Here is a 14,651-nt window from a genome sequence, read left to right as displayed (position 1 = left end):
ACACACATATATATATATATATACACCTCCCCCATTTCCCAATCCTAATGTCATTTAAGTCTTACAGAAGGGATGACCAGAATAAACAAAGACTTCCTAGGATCTTGATGAGACAAATTTATAAAGTACTATAAAATGCTAGCTCTTACCAGTAGTAGTAGTAGTAGTAGTAGTAGTAGAAGAAGAAGAAGAAGAGGAGGAGGAGGAGGAGGTGGAGGAGAATAGCAGCAGCAGCAACAACCTAAGTAGTACCAGTAGCAGTAGCAGTAGCAGTAGCAGTAGCAGTAGCAGTAGCAGTAGCAGTAGCAGTAGCAGTAGCTGTAGTAGTAGTGATAGTAGTAGTTGTAATAGTAGAGGAGGTGGAGGAAAGAGGAGGAGGAGTAACAGTAGCAAGTCTCTTAGACAGGATTCAAATTCAGATCTTCCCAACTCCAACTGGGGTGCTTTATATACTTAACTGCCAAAGCACTTTCCTCACAATTGAGGGAGGTGGATTGTTCAAATATGGTTAGTATTTCCATTTTATCAATGAGGAAACTGAGGTCCAGGTTGGGGAAATAACTTGCCCTTCCTCTCCCCCCTACTCCATAATGTAATGCAGTCTCAAAGTATGGTCTTTGGATTCCTGGAGATCCTTTCATGAAGCCAAACTGTTTTCATAATAATACTAAGAAAATATCCATTGAAATACCTCCCCACTTTCCAACTACATATCATTGTGAGGCCAGATTTTCTTCATATACTTCCAGCCAAAACAACATATCACAACAGACTGAATTCAGAAGCAGATGTGAGAATACAGCTGTCTTCTGTTAAGCCAGACATTAAAGAGATTTGAAAAAAAAATCCAACAACATATAAATCAATGCCACTCTTCTTACATTTTTTGGGAAAATATAGTGATTTTTAATAAAAATACGTTGTTAACTCATAACAGATTTATTATTATTAAATTTGTTATTTATTTAGAATTGCTATTTTAAATGATCATTATATATTATAATTTTAAAATAAATACATTTTAAAATTTTCAGTTTTAATTTCTATTATGGTTATATATGTTTGTGTGTGGATATACATATACACACTGTCAGCAGGCAATATCACAATATCATGAGACTTATGTGGAAACCAGGTTTATCTCACACACACACACACACACACACACACACACACATTTGTGATCTAAACGATATATATCCACATAAACAAAAGTTTTGGGGAGTTCTTCCATTTTTAAGAGTATAAAGGGGTCCTCAATAATTTTTCTTCTAATTTTTATGAGACCCCCATTTAGGGGTCCTGAGACCCAAAAGTTTGAAAACATTTAATATATTTATTTTTTAAAATGGAAAAACCAAGTTTAGGATCTAGTTCTGTTGACTCCTCCTTTCAAGTGTTTTTTCCACCAGCCTTTCATCATTTTTTGACTCTTGGCAGACAAGTTAAACTGATTGATGCCACAGCTGGCTCTGACATCTGGTCTCCATGGCAGTTTGTTGTTGTTGTTGTGTTTTTTTTCAAACTTTCTTTCTCTGCAGGAGATGTTTTGGCAACGAAAATGTATGATGAGCCCCAGGCTGGGCTCCTGCATGGCGGGTATTTTCACCATTTTCATCACTATCCAGTCCCTCATTCTTGACTTGAACCAGACATCTTCCTTTGGTAAGGAACCTAACAAATTCAACATCTACGAGGAGCTCCAAGGAGTGACCCTCTGGACTTTCACTCACAAGAATAACATCACCATCTTCTTGTCCATCACCACCCTCCTGGCTAGTTGCTTCCTCCTCTACTCTGTGCACATGAAACTCTACCTGGGCCTCCTCGTTTACATCCTCTGGATCATCATTTATGAGATCACCTGCTTCTCCCTAATCCTGCTCATCACTCAGGTCATCCAGCCTCCCTTTTTGCCAATAAAGTACTACCTGTGGATTAGCCAAATTTCCCGTATGATCTTCCATGCCTTCTGGCTACCCTTTGTGGTGACCTATGCTTACAATCTCTTTAAGGGCCCATACCACTTGGCCAAGAAAAGTCCCCGTACCAAACTGTACTCTGATGCTGTATCAGAATCCTGGTCCCATATGGGAATGAACCATGAGAGAAAGTTCACCTGATCTTTGTTAGGAGAAAGGAAGAGAGGGAAGATCTCTAATCCTGGATTTCTAGCTCTCCCTACTTTCTACCCTCCAATTCCTGATCCTGATGCCTTCTGTCGATGCTGATTCTTGTTGCAAGTTATTGGGGGGTCCTTTTTTTCCAAGCAAGAGGTTGTTCTGCAGGCAAAATTTGGGGGGGAGGAGGGAAATGGGGAGAGGAAGAGTTTGCTTGGACCATTTGTTATCTGTATCCATTCCTTTTGGTACTTAGTAATAAATTGTCTTGCATTGTTCCATATTCTTTGGTTGTATTTATCATCTGGCTTCTCCTTTTCCCTCTTCCTTTTCTGTGTTACATTTTTATTTCTTTAAGAAGACATCTCAACCTCACAAGAAGTCAGTTCTCCCCAGTCTCTGCCCAGGCAGTGTGATATAATCATTTATCCATTCACTCAATCAACAAACATTTCCTAATCAATCAATCTGCTGTACACAATGTATTATACTGGGTGCTGGGAAAGATTAAAAAAAAAGATTAATAAGAGGAAGTTCTTGGCTTTAAAGAATGTATAGTCTAGTTTGAGTAATGAGACAGGTACACAGATTCAAAATAATTTAAATTTGAATAGATATTCAGGGTACAACCTGCTCTGGGATCAGGAGAGGTAGAGATCCCTTCTAGCTAGGAGGAGATTCAGGAAGGACTTCCTCAATCTATCAATCAATAAACATTTATTAAGTGCCTACTATGTGCAAGGCACTATACTAAGCTCTGGGGATACAAAAAGAGACAAAAGACATTCCCTGCCCTCAGAAAAAAATTATAATCTAATGGGGAAGATAGCATGCAAACAAATATATACAAAGTAAGCTATCTACAAGATAAATAGGAACTAATAAGAGAGGGGAGGCAATGGAATGAGGAGGGGTTGAGGAAGGCTTTCTGTAAAAGCTGAAATTTTAATTGGGACTTAAAGTAAGTCAAGGGAAAATAGATTAAGCATAATTTTTTTTGATAGTTCCTTGGTTTTGTTTTGTTTTTGTCTGTTTTCTTTTACAACCTGTGAATGTGGAAATGTTTTGTATGTATAACTTTTTTTTAAAAGTTTAAAAAATTAAAAAATAAGTAGGTAAGGTGAAGAGGGGGAATCTAGCCCCCAAATCACCCACACACACCAAGAAATAAAGTAAGACAAGGAAGTCAGAAAGTGGAATTGGGGAGGAAAAACATTCCAGGCATGGGAGGCAGTCAGAGAAAATATCCAGATCTAAGAGATCAAGTGTCTTGTTTGTGAAATAGCCAGAAGGCCAGTGTCACTGGATCAGAGAATACATGTCCAGTAACAAGGTGTAAGAAGACTGGAAAGGTAGGAGGGAGCCGGGCTGTGAAGGGCTTTGTCCAACAGAACATTCTGTATTTGATCCTGGAAGCAATAGGGAACCAATGAAGTTTATTGAGTAGGGAGGTGATATGATCAGATCTGGGATTTAGGAAAAATGATTTTGGTGGCTGAATGGAGGCTGGATTGGAGTGGGAAGGAGGCTATTATAGCAGTCCAGGTGTGAGGAGATGGGGGTCTGCACTAGAGTGGTGGTAATATCAGAGGAGAGAAGAAGGTATATTTGAGAGATGTTGAAAAGGTAAAATTGACAGGCCTTGGTAACAGCTTGGAAAAGGGGGGAGTAAGAAACAGTGAGAAGGTAAGGATGACTCCTAGGTTGTGAGCCTGAAGGCCTAGGAGGATGGTGTTACCCTCTACAGAAATAGGGAATATAGTAGTAGATCAGGATTTGGGGGAAAAGATAATGAACTCTGTTTTGGACATGTTAAGTTTGAGATGTCTGAAAGGCAGTTGGAGGTGTGAGATTGAATGTAAGCAGAGAAATTTGGTTACATCTGAGTTGGGCTCTGAAAAATGGATAGAATATCTGCAACTAAAATCAGTCTTGGAGGAGGGCATTTCAGGTGTAGGAAATAGCATGAATAAAACTGTAGAGGTAGGATGTGTTTGGGGAGGGTTGATATTTAGAATGTGTGAGAGGGTAGAATATGAGAAAAGGTTATCAAAGTAGATTGGGGTGAGGCAGATTAGAGGGGGTGGAGTTGGCATGGTGAATGCCAAAGGAAAGGCCTCAGCCTTTGAAGTGTATTTAGAAAGTGAGGGGCAACTAGGTGGCTCAGTGAATAGAGCACCAGCCCTAGAGTCAGGAGGACCTGAGTTCAAATCTGGCCTCAGATACTCCCTAGCTGTGTGACTCTGGGCAAGTCACTTAACTATGCCTCAAAAAGGGAGGGGGTGATCATGCCTAAGTCCAAACGCGACAAGAAGGTCTCCTTAACGAAGGGCCTAGAACTCAAACAGAAGCTGATAGAAGAGCTTCGAAAATGCGTGGACATGTACAAGTACCTTTTCATCTTCTCTGTGGAAAACATGAGGAACAGCAAGTTGAAGGATATCAGGAGTGCCTGGAAACACAGCCGGATTTTCTTTGGAAAGAACAAGGTTATGATGGTGGCTTTGGGCCGAGGTGCCGCTGAGGAGTACAAGGACAACCTGCACCAGGTCAGCAAGAAGCTGAGGGGTGAGGTGGGTCTCTTGTTCACCGACAGAACGAAGAAGGAAGTGAATGAGTGGTTCAGTAAGTATACAGAAATGGATTATGCCCGGGCTGGGAACAAAGCGACCTTCACCGTCAGCCTGGATGCGGGTCCCCTGGATCAGTTCCCCTATTCGATGGAGCCTCAGCTGAGGCAGCTCGGCCTGCCCACTGCCCTCAAGAAAGGTGTGGTGACCCTGACCTCCGACTACCAAGTGTGTAACGAGGGTGACGTGCTGACCCCTGAGCAGGCCCGAGTCCTGAAGCTGTTTGGGGTCGAGATGGCAGAGTTCAAAGTTACCATCAAGTACCTGTGGCAGGCTGAGTCCGGGAAGTTCGAGCATGTTGGGGAGAGCGCAGAGAAGGATGAACCTGGTGACAGCTCCTCCAAGGAATCGGAGGACTCGGAGGAGGACGACTAACCGGGGACCGCCCGAGCAGGAGCCCCTCTGCAGGACACAGGCTGTCACCTCGGTGCAGCCTCTCAGAGCGGCTGCCTCCCTTTTCTAAGGGAGGAGAGACTGGCTTGCAGGACTCTCAGGAGGGAGAGGTGCAGGGCACATGGGACTGTGTTTTTATATAGAATAAAGCGTTGTCAGCGTAGTGGGTGCACCTGGGGGCAAAGGAAAGGATGTGGCTCCTTGCTGTGAGGGCTAGTGGGGGGGGGTCTCTGTCCTGGTGCTTCTCTGCCAACCCCACTCGCTTCCCCCTGCTCGGCCTGCCTCCAGACACATGATAAGGAAATGCCAAAGTTGGGATTTGGGAAGAAGGACGCAACCCCTAGAGAAAGCAGATCCTGCTGCAGCTGCGATGAAGCGGTCAGAGCTAGGGAGGACCGAGTGGGGCAGGTTGTCCAGGACTCTGGCAGAGGAACCAAGTGCTCTTAGCAGGATCCTTCACAGGCAAGGACGTGCCAACATCAACCATGTAACATGTCCTGGATTAGACTGAGTATAAGGTAGACAACAAGACCCATGCTTGCCGCACATGCTTGGCCATCAGCCCCAGGGAGGTGAGGACTGCAGCTCAGCTTTCAGTCACCTCCCACAATACTGACACACCTTTGTGTGGTGCTTTTTGAAGGCCTGCAGAGTGTTCTCAGGACATCCCTCTGAGGGTGGGCAACACTGAGCATTGTGTCCATTTTATAGAGGAGTTCATGGACTAAAAGGTTTGACCTGCCTGGGTTCAGACAGGGAGGGTTTGAACCCAAGTGTCTGAACTTGGAAATCCAAGGTCCCTCCCTCTCTCTGTTCCATGCTACATAGCATTACACAGCCACTTAGTCCCAGTGCTGACAGCACCAGCTAAGGATCATGAGGGGGGGTGTTCCCCTTTTCTGCCGTAGCCTCCTTGGGCGGTGGCCAATGAAGCCCATGCACCCTTTGTCAGAATCTTCTTTGAATGTTTAAATTTTCAGCATCACCAAGGAAACTAACTATATTAAAATAGAATTATCCAGATACTTTCAGAGGCTAGGGACCCCAGCGTAGGGATAAATTGGCCTTTTTTTCCAGCTAAAACCCCACCTTCTGTCAGTGGACACTTTCTCAGTGTCCCTAGATGCCTTCCATCTCCACTCTCCATTTCTCCCAGCTGAGTCTTGTTTTTTGTTTTCCCACATCTCCCATTAGACTGGGAGCTCCTTTGTATCCCCACAGTACCCAGCCCACAGGAGAGGTTTAATGTATGTTTGTTGGCCAGCTGGCTTGGACAAACTGGACCTGACTCATAAAAGGCCCAACCTCCAGCAGGGAGGACCTGAGCACCGGAGCCTAGAAGGGAGTCGCTGAACCCTAACCCCATGTTGATAGGCCCCGTTCAGGTGACCAGGGTGGGATCCACCCAGAGACTGAGTCAGAATTGGCTTCCCAGTCCTGGCTCTCAAGGGGACACCTTTCCAAGGCTCAGTCTTCTCTGCAGTAGGACAGATGTGCGCGATCTTCCCGCTGGGACGGTGCTAACATGGGAAGTTGTGCCAAGCTGGTATCTGCACTCAAGGCTGTAACTGGAAAGAGGCCTGATCCTGGGAGGATGGCACAGATGTCAGTCAGCACTGTGTCCCAGGCACTGTGCTGCGGATACAAACAGGCCATGGGACCCGCCATGGGATGGAGGCTGCTTCTGCTTCACTCATCCACGGGGTGTGACTTGAGACCCCAAAAACGTGCCTTTGGGCCTCTCTGCCACTTAAAGGAATATGTGTGTAAAACCATTAAAAAGCTTTTCCTGGCAAAAAAAAAAAAAAAAAAAAGGGAGGGGGTGGCAATAGATGGTCATTGAAGGTTTTTGAGCAGCTGCTGTAGCATATTATCTCAGTATTAAGGAGATTAATAAATAAATGATATGTAGGCTAATTTGGGGGTACAGGGAAGGTTGTTGTCAGGAAGACCCTTCAGTAGCCCTCTGCAATATTCTAGGCAATGTAATGATATTGCCACATTCCTAAAAATTCATTATTTCATTTGTGTGGAGGAGGAGGCCCCCTCCAATGTTGCCTATTCTAATTCCTCCATGCCTTAGTAGACAATTTTATGAGTTGGCCATGACCTGCTAGTGATGGGCTTCTTGAAACTTACCTGGGCTAGGCCTTAGAAAAGTGGCCAACACTGGGCTCCTATTGAAAGCCCTCTCAAATTAATAAAACCTTCAGATCTTGCACTGCCTTGGCATAACTTCCACAAACTCAGAATTATTTCCTCACCCCAATGAGATATCAAGGTCATACTTTAGTGGAATAATAATAGTTCAAATTTTTTTTTTAAGTGAGGCAATTGGGGTTAAGTGACTTGCCCAGGGTCACACAGCTAGTAAGTGTTAAGTGTCTGAGGCTGGATTTGAACTCAGGTACTCCTGACTCCAGGGCTGGTGCTCTATCCACTGCACCACCTAGCTGTCCCAGTTCACATAATTATAACATTTTAAGTTATTGAAACGCTTTCTTCACAACAAAGAGGGGTAGTGACTTAAAAAAAATTGTTCTGTTATGTCAGACTTTTGATGACCGCATTTGGGGTTTTCTTGGCAAAGATACTGGACTGATTTGCCATATCCTTTTTCATCTCTTTACAGATGAGGAAACTGAGGTAAGCAGGGTGAAGGGTGCAGAGTCACATAGCTACTGTGTAAGGTCAAATTTGGACTCAGGTCTATCCTGGCTTCAGGCCTAGTACTCTCTCCACTGCACCATTTAGCCTCTCTATTTTAAGGGGAAAAGGGTAGAAATCATGCCCATTTTACAGATGAGAAAACCGAGGTTCAGAGAATTTAAATGATTTGTCCACATTCCTACAACCAGGAAATATAGGAACCAGAACTTGAAAGCCTGTGATGAGCAATGAGTGATGAGACCCTGAATTAGGGTGGTGACTGTGAGGACAAAGAAATGAATCCAGGTAATGTGAGAGATATTATAGAGGCCTTGATTACTGACTGAATGTATGGGAGGAGGGAAAGTGTCTAAAATGATTCTTCAGTCATGAACATGGGTACTAGGGGCAATAGTGGTGCCTTGTACAAGATCAAATCCTGACAAGATGCAGGGGTAGCATCAACTGGGAAATGGCTGGACAAGTTGTGGTATATGAATACAATGGAATACTATTGTGCTGTAAGAAACGATGAGCAGGAGGAGTTCAGAGAAACCTGGAGGGTCTTGCGTGGGCTGATGATGAGTGAGATGAGCAGAAACAGAAGAACATTGTACGCAGTATCATCAACATTGAGTGTTGATCTACTGTGATGGACTATATTCTTCTCACCAATGCAATGGTACAGAAGAGTTCCAGGGAACTCATGATAGAAGAGGATCTCCAAATACAAGAAAAAAACAACTGGAGTATAGATGCTGAATGAACCATACTATTTCTTTTGTTTTTGGTGCTGTTGTTTTTTCTATTTTGAGGTTTTTCATCATTGCTCTGATTTTTCTCTTATAACATGACTAATGCAGTAATAGGATTAATGTTATTATATATATATATATATATATATATATATATATATAAAACCTATATCAGATTACCTGCTGTCTAGGGGAGGGGGAAGGGAGGGAGAAAAATCTGAAATTGGAAAGCTTGTATAAACAAAAGTTGAGAACTATCTTTACATGTAACGGAAAAAAAATTAATTAATTAAAAAAAAAGATGCAGGGGTAGCACCTGTGGCACTCCCCTCCCCACACCATACACACACAGACAATAGGTCCCCCAAGTTTAAATTCAAAACCCAAGCTTCTAGCCAACCAGAAGACAGTTCAAAGGAACTACATTTGGGGCAGCTAGGTGGCACAGTGGATAGAGCACTGGCCCTGGATTCAGGAGAACCTGAGTTCAAATCCAGCCTCAGACACTTAACTCTTACTAGCTGTGTGACCCTGGGCAAGTCACTTAACCCTAACTGCCTCACTTAAAAAAAAAAAAAAGGAACTACATTTAATGAAAGACAATAGTAAGAAAAGTTGTCACTGAGCATTTCCCTAGTCACAAAGGAGGGCCACACTATAGCTCCACAAATACATACAGCATCAAGGGGTGGCACACACACACACACACACACACACACAGCACATGACCAGAGCAGAGGCTCAGAAAAGCAACTCATGTCTCCACTATTGAAGGGCCACTAATGTTTCCTACTGTTACTCATTGGTCTCCTGGTGGCTGCTCTGTGTTGCCCCTCACTACCCCTGCATCACTTTGGGGCTACCTAAGGGCATCTACATGGCTCAGGGCTCTGAGCCTGAAGTCAGGAAGGATCATCTTGGTGAGTTCAAATCTGGCCTCAGATAATAGCGATGGGACCTTGAGAAAGCCACTTCACCCTGTTTGCCTCAGTTTCCTCATCCGTCAAATGAGCTGGAGAAGGAAATGACAAACCACTCCAGTATCTTTGCCGAGAAGACCCCAAAATGGGACCACAAAGATTCAAACGCAATTGGAAATGACTTAACAATAACAAATTCTCTCCAGAGAATGATATGGGTCACCAGGTGAGACCATCACATGGGTCCGGCTTCTCAGAAAATGAGACTTGACCAGGAAGTCTGGCTCCTGTCAGGCCTGGCAGCTCTCAGAGAAATTTTTCTCCTCAGCTCTATTTCTGACTCTCCTCTTGGGCCTCAGGCTCTCTGAGATTCCCCAAGGATCCATTTCTCTAAATTCTCCCCAGAAAGCAGGGCCTAGATCCTTTCATGGGGGAGAGAGACTAAAAGACACTTTTACTGGAGGAGTTGTTCTAAATGGGTTATCAAAGTTCTCCTTCCTTAGTTGGTTCCCGTTTAGAAATGGAAAAAAAGAGGGAGAAAATGGAATTAGATCAGTGGAGAGTTGTTCACCTGCCTTGTTATGGAAGCCCATGTGTCCTCACTCAACCAGAAAACCCCATCCCTAACTCCAGCAAGAGTCTGCTTCCAGGGGGCGGCTAGGTGGCACAGTGAATAAAGCACTGACTCTGGATTCAGGAGGACCTGAGTTCAAATATGACCTCAGACACTTGACACTTATTAGCTGTGTGACCCTGGGCAAGTCACTTAACCCTCATTGCCCCACCAAAAAAAAAAAATTAAAAAAAAAAAGAGTCTGCTTCCAGTGATATTAGCCATGCTTGCAGACAATGAATGTCCCTATAAGTAAGTGGACCTGGGTCCCCGTGGTTGGGCAGGATCGGGAAGGGGAAGTGTCAAAGGAGCTAGAAGTAACCGTCTAGTTCAATGCAATAATGAGGAAACTGAGACCAGATAGGTGAGTGACTTGTTAATTGGTAGTGTCAGAAATGGATTTGAATCCAGGTCCTCTGACCCAAAGCCAGTGATCTTTCCACTATTCTCATCCTCACTGTCTCTTAGCCATTACTGAGAATGACAACTAAAACAAAAACAAAAACAAAAACAAAAAACCAAATGAAAACTTGAGGTTTATATCCATACAGGTTTTTTTGGGTAGCCAATGGGACATGGGCAGCTAGGTGGCACAATGGGATAGAGTGTCAGGTCTGGAGTCAGGAAGACTCATCTTCCCGAGTTCAATCTGGCCTCCGATATTTACTAGCTGTGTGACCCTGGGCAAGTTGCCTCAGTTTCCTTATCTATAAAATAAGCTGGAAAAGGAAATGGCAAACTACTCCAGTATCTTTGCCAAGAAAACCCCAAATGGGGTTACAAAGGGACCGAAATGACTGAACAACAACAAAATGGGATGTCATTGAAGGTTTTTGAATAGAGGAGCTACCAGGATGGGCTACAAAGACAGGTGCTTACAAGGAGCTAGAGAACGCAGTTTAAGGACTTGCTGATACATCAATACATCTGTGGTTTCTCTAGTCCAAAGCCAGCAGCTGCTATCTGCCTTGAGGGTGAAGCTCCTTAAAGTTAACTCCTTCCTCGGGTAACTGTCTTTTCTGCATGCATCTATCCTTGGTATGTCTCTCTGCTCCAGTATCTCCCATAACATGGGAGGAGAGGAAGTCCTCTCTCCTCTACCCCAAACGCGATTCTCTTCCAGGGACCTGCTTTTCTCTCCACTGAGGGCTCCAGTTTAAAAACTGGGCACTCCAGGGGCAGCTAGGTGGCACAGTGGACAGAGCACCCTGGAGTCAGGAGGACCTGAATTCAAATCTGACCTCAGACACTTAACACTTACTAACTGCATGACCCTGGGCAAGTCACTTAACCCCAATTGCCTCACCAAAACAAAACAAAACAAAAAACTGGGCACTCCAAAAGGAATGAATAATATCCCACAATTATCAAGGGAAGGAGGAGGGCTGCCTCTGCTCCCTGAGCCCTCTCTCTTATAGAAACACTTCGGGCAGCCCTTATTGTCCATTTGAAACCTTTCTGGTGACATCTCTGCTTTTTCTTCTTCAAGAAGACTTGTGATGTTAATTTTAACTTGACATCTCTCTGCCTAAGAATGTTGAGGAGGACGGAGGGAAATAACACAGAACAGATGGGCCCAGTCCTCCCTCTCCCACACATCCAATCACTTGCTAGCTGCTGATTGGTTTGTTGCTTCTCCCCCCTTCCACTATATCTCTACTAGCCATCCCCTCCTTTCCTCTCCTATTACAAGCATCCTGGTTCAAGCCCTTATCTCTTCTTACCTATTGTATTATTTTTGTTTGTTGGTTTTTTTGTTTTTTTTGGTAGGGCAATGAGGGTTAAGTGACTTGCCCGAGGTCACACAGTTAGTAAGTGTCAAGTGTCTGAGGCCAGATTTTGAACTCAGGTCCTCCTGAATCCAGGGCTGGCACTTTACCCACTACACCACCTAGCTGCCCCCTCTATTGTACTATTGTAATAGTGTCTTACCTGGTCTTCCTCTTTCCAATTAACTCCCTTTCAATTCATTCTAAAGATACTACTGACAGTGATCTGTTTGTGCATGGCTCTGACCATGTCATTCTTTCATTTAAAAACCTTCAGTGATACCTCATTTCCTACCCCCCAAAAGTAAAATTCCCTAAAGCTGAAGTGTAATGACCTCTACAATATGATTCCCAAGTACCTGCCCAGTCTTGTCCTCTATAAGTCCCATTCCCATCTTCTATGTTCCAGCCAAACTAAATACCTGTTCATCCTATTCTGATTTTGCTCCGTCCCATCTCTGCCTTTATTCACTCCTATCCCTGGAATGCTCTCCTACCCCAACCATATCAGTCTATCAGGTGTCTCCTTACCCTCAGCTCTGATGCTACTTTTTTCCATGGTACCTCCCCAAACAAAACTTTCTTCTGTGCTAGTGGTATTCCTTCCTTATTTTTTTTAGAGTACTTTGCCAGGACCTCTTCCTTGTTGGGGTATTGCCCAACTTGTACTCATACATCGGGTTGAAGGCCCAGACAGTGGCTGTTCTCAAGTTCAAAAGATAACTGTAAGGGGCAGCTAGGTGGCGCAGTGGATAGAGCACTGGCCCTGGAGTCAGGCGGACCTGAGTTCAAATCCAGCTTCAGACACTTAACATTTACTAGCTGTGTGACCCTGGGCAAGTCATTTAACCCCAATTGTCTCACCACCCCCCAAAAAAGGTGAAGGGTAAAATCATTTATGTGTCTGCCCCTGCTCTCTACTTAGTATTCTAGCTTCCTGTGAGCAGGATTTGTGTTTCACCTGTCTTGGTAGCCTATCCTAGCACAGGTTCTTTCTAAGTGTCAGTCACTTAATAGATATCTGTTTAATTGGATCTTGTGCCAGGTTATCTGCCAAAGGGTTAAAGGAAAACAATTAGAAGATCAAAGTGTAATACATTCAAGTCGATGAAATAAATATTCAAAACTACTGTGTGCAGAATATTCAGCTAGATTTTTAAAAAAGTTTATACAAGATACATTTCCTGCCCTAAGATCATTTCATTCTTTGTATTTGTATGCCCAGAGGACAGTTAGGTGGCACAATGGATAGAGCCCTGGGCTCTATCAGGAAGGCTCATCTTCCTAAGGTCAAATCTGGCCATAGACATTTACTGGCTGTGTGACCCTGGGCAAGTCATTTCACCCTGTTTGCCTCTGTTCCTCATTTGTAAAATGAACTAGAGAAGGAAATGGCAAACTACTGTACCAGGATCTTTGCCAAGAAAAGCCCAAATGGGGTCATGAAGAGTCAGACAGGACCAAACAATAACACTTAGGACTGTGCCTGGCACACAGTAAGAACTTAATACATGTTTGTAATTGAAGGTGGGAAGAAATAAGCATTTATTCAACACCTACTATGTGCCAGGCACTATGCTAAGCACTTTATGAAAATCTCACTGGATCACGTAATACAGAGTGTGACATTATCAGCCAAATTTCTTCATGTTACAAATGAGGAAACTGAAGTTCAGAATGGAGAGCTGACTTCCCCAAAGTCACGCTACTAGAAAGTGATAGAACTGGGAATCACACCCAGGTTTTCTGGCTACAGATCTAATGTTTTGGTCACTGCACCAGCCAGCCAGCCTGCTGACTGAGCCAGAATGAAGTCTGTAGGCCAGTCCACAAGTATGTCTCTGGTGGGAGGAGAGGATGGCTGGTTCTCAGACTCAAAGAACCTAGAGTTTAGTAGATTCTGCCACCAGAGGATCATAGATTTTGAGGTGGAAGAGACCATATTGGTGCTCTAGTCTAACCTTATCTTTTTACAGGTAAGAAAACTGAGACTCAGAGAGACTGTCTTGCTAAGCTCTTGTGCAGCTAGGTGTCACGCTGGATGGAGCACTGGGCCTGGAGTCAGGGAGATTGGTCTTTGAAAGTTCAAACACTTACTAGCTGTGTGACTCTGGGCAATTCATTTAACCCTGTTGGCCTCAGTTTCCTCATCTGTCAAATGAGCTGGAGAAGGAAATGGCAAACCACTCTAGTACCTTTGCCAAGAAAACCTCAAATGGGGTCACAAAGAGCCAGACACAGCTGAACAACAAGAAGTTCTGTACAGTAAGTAGCAGAGCCAGGAATAAAACTCAGGTTCTTTTGCTTCAAATTTAAGATTTCCTCCTTGTCCAGGGTCTGTATCTTCTTCTTCTGAAACAAGAATATTAGTGTTCAAATTCATCACCATAGTAATTTATCAGGAAAATTCTGCTCAGTCCCTTCAAAGGTCACTGGGAGTCAGTGGATGAGAAAACTGAGGTCTAGAAAGTGACTTGCCCAAGGTCACATAGATAGGAAGTAGTAAGCTGGCTTTCGAACCCAGGTCTTATGAGGTCTCTTAGCTTGAATCTATGATATTATAATTTTAAAATCCTATAATAATTGTTGAATCAGGGAGGAAAGGAATTGGAGGGAGGCGCAGTTCATATAATGAACACAAGGTGGCAGTCCAGGAATAGGACTTTTCTCAATCTTAATTTTTTTTTTTTTCTTTTCCCCTTACAGGGGCCATCTTAGGAAGGAGTGAAGGAATTGAAAGTTAGGTGAAAGTATGATGAGAAGGTATAACGGGCATATGAAGGAAATTTGCCAGAGGAGATA

General features: G+C 43.7%; 2 protein-coding genes across 2 annotated transcripts; both read left to right on the top strand.

Moving 5' to 3' along the window:
• Positions 1-1,544: 1,544 nt before the first annotated feature.
• Positions 1,545-2,334, top strand: LOC122726567 (transmembrane protein 217-like). The gene has a single exon (XM_043964372.1). The coding sequence runs from the start codon at positions 1,545-1,547 to the stop codon at positions 2,121-2,123; it is 579 nt and encodes a 192-aa protein (XP_043820307.1). The 3' UTR covers positions 2,124-2,334.
• A 2,074-nt stretch (positions 2,335-4,408) lies between these two features.
• LOC122752824 (mRNA turnover protein 4 homolog) lies at positions 4,409-5,125 on the top strand. The gene has a single exon (XM_043999756.1). It carries the CDS (start codon positions 4,409-4,411, stop codon positions 5,123-5,125), a length of 717 nt encoding a protein of 238 aa, XP_043855691.1.
• The last annotated feature ends 9,526 nt before the right edge of the window (positions 5,126-14,651 follow it).

Source organism: Dromiciops gliroides, chromosome 4 (genome assembly GCF_019393635.1).
Source record: "Dromiciops gliroides isolate mDroGli1 chromosome 4, mDroGli1.pri, whole genome shotgun sequence".
NCBI classification, from domain to species: Eukaryota; Metazoa; Chordata; class Mammalia; order Microbiotheria; family Microbiotheriidae; genus Dromiciops; species Dromiciops gliroides.
Note: the sequence above shows the minus strand (reverse complement) of the source record. Positions and strands in the feature narration are given on the sequence as shown.

Coding starts and splice junctions, on each gene's coding strand:
- LOC122726567 (XM_043964372.1), top strand. CDS start 1,545: ATGTTTTGGCAACGAAAATGTATGATGAGCCCCAGGCTGGGCTCCTGC.
- LOC122752824 (XM_043999756.1), top strand. CDS start 4,409: ATGCCTAAGTCCAAACGCGACAAGAAGGTCTCCTTAACGAAGGGCCTA.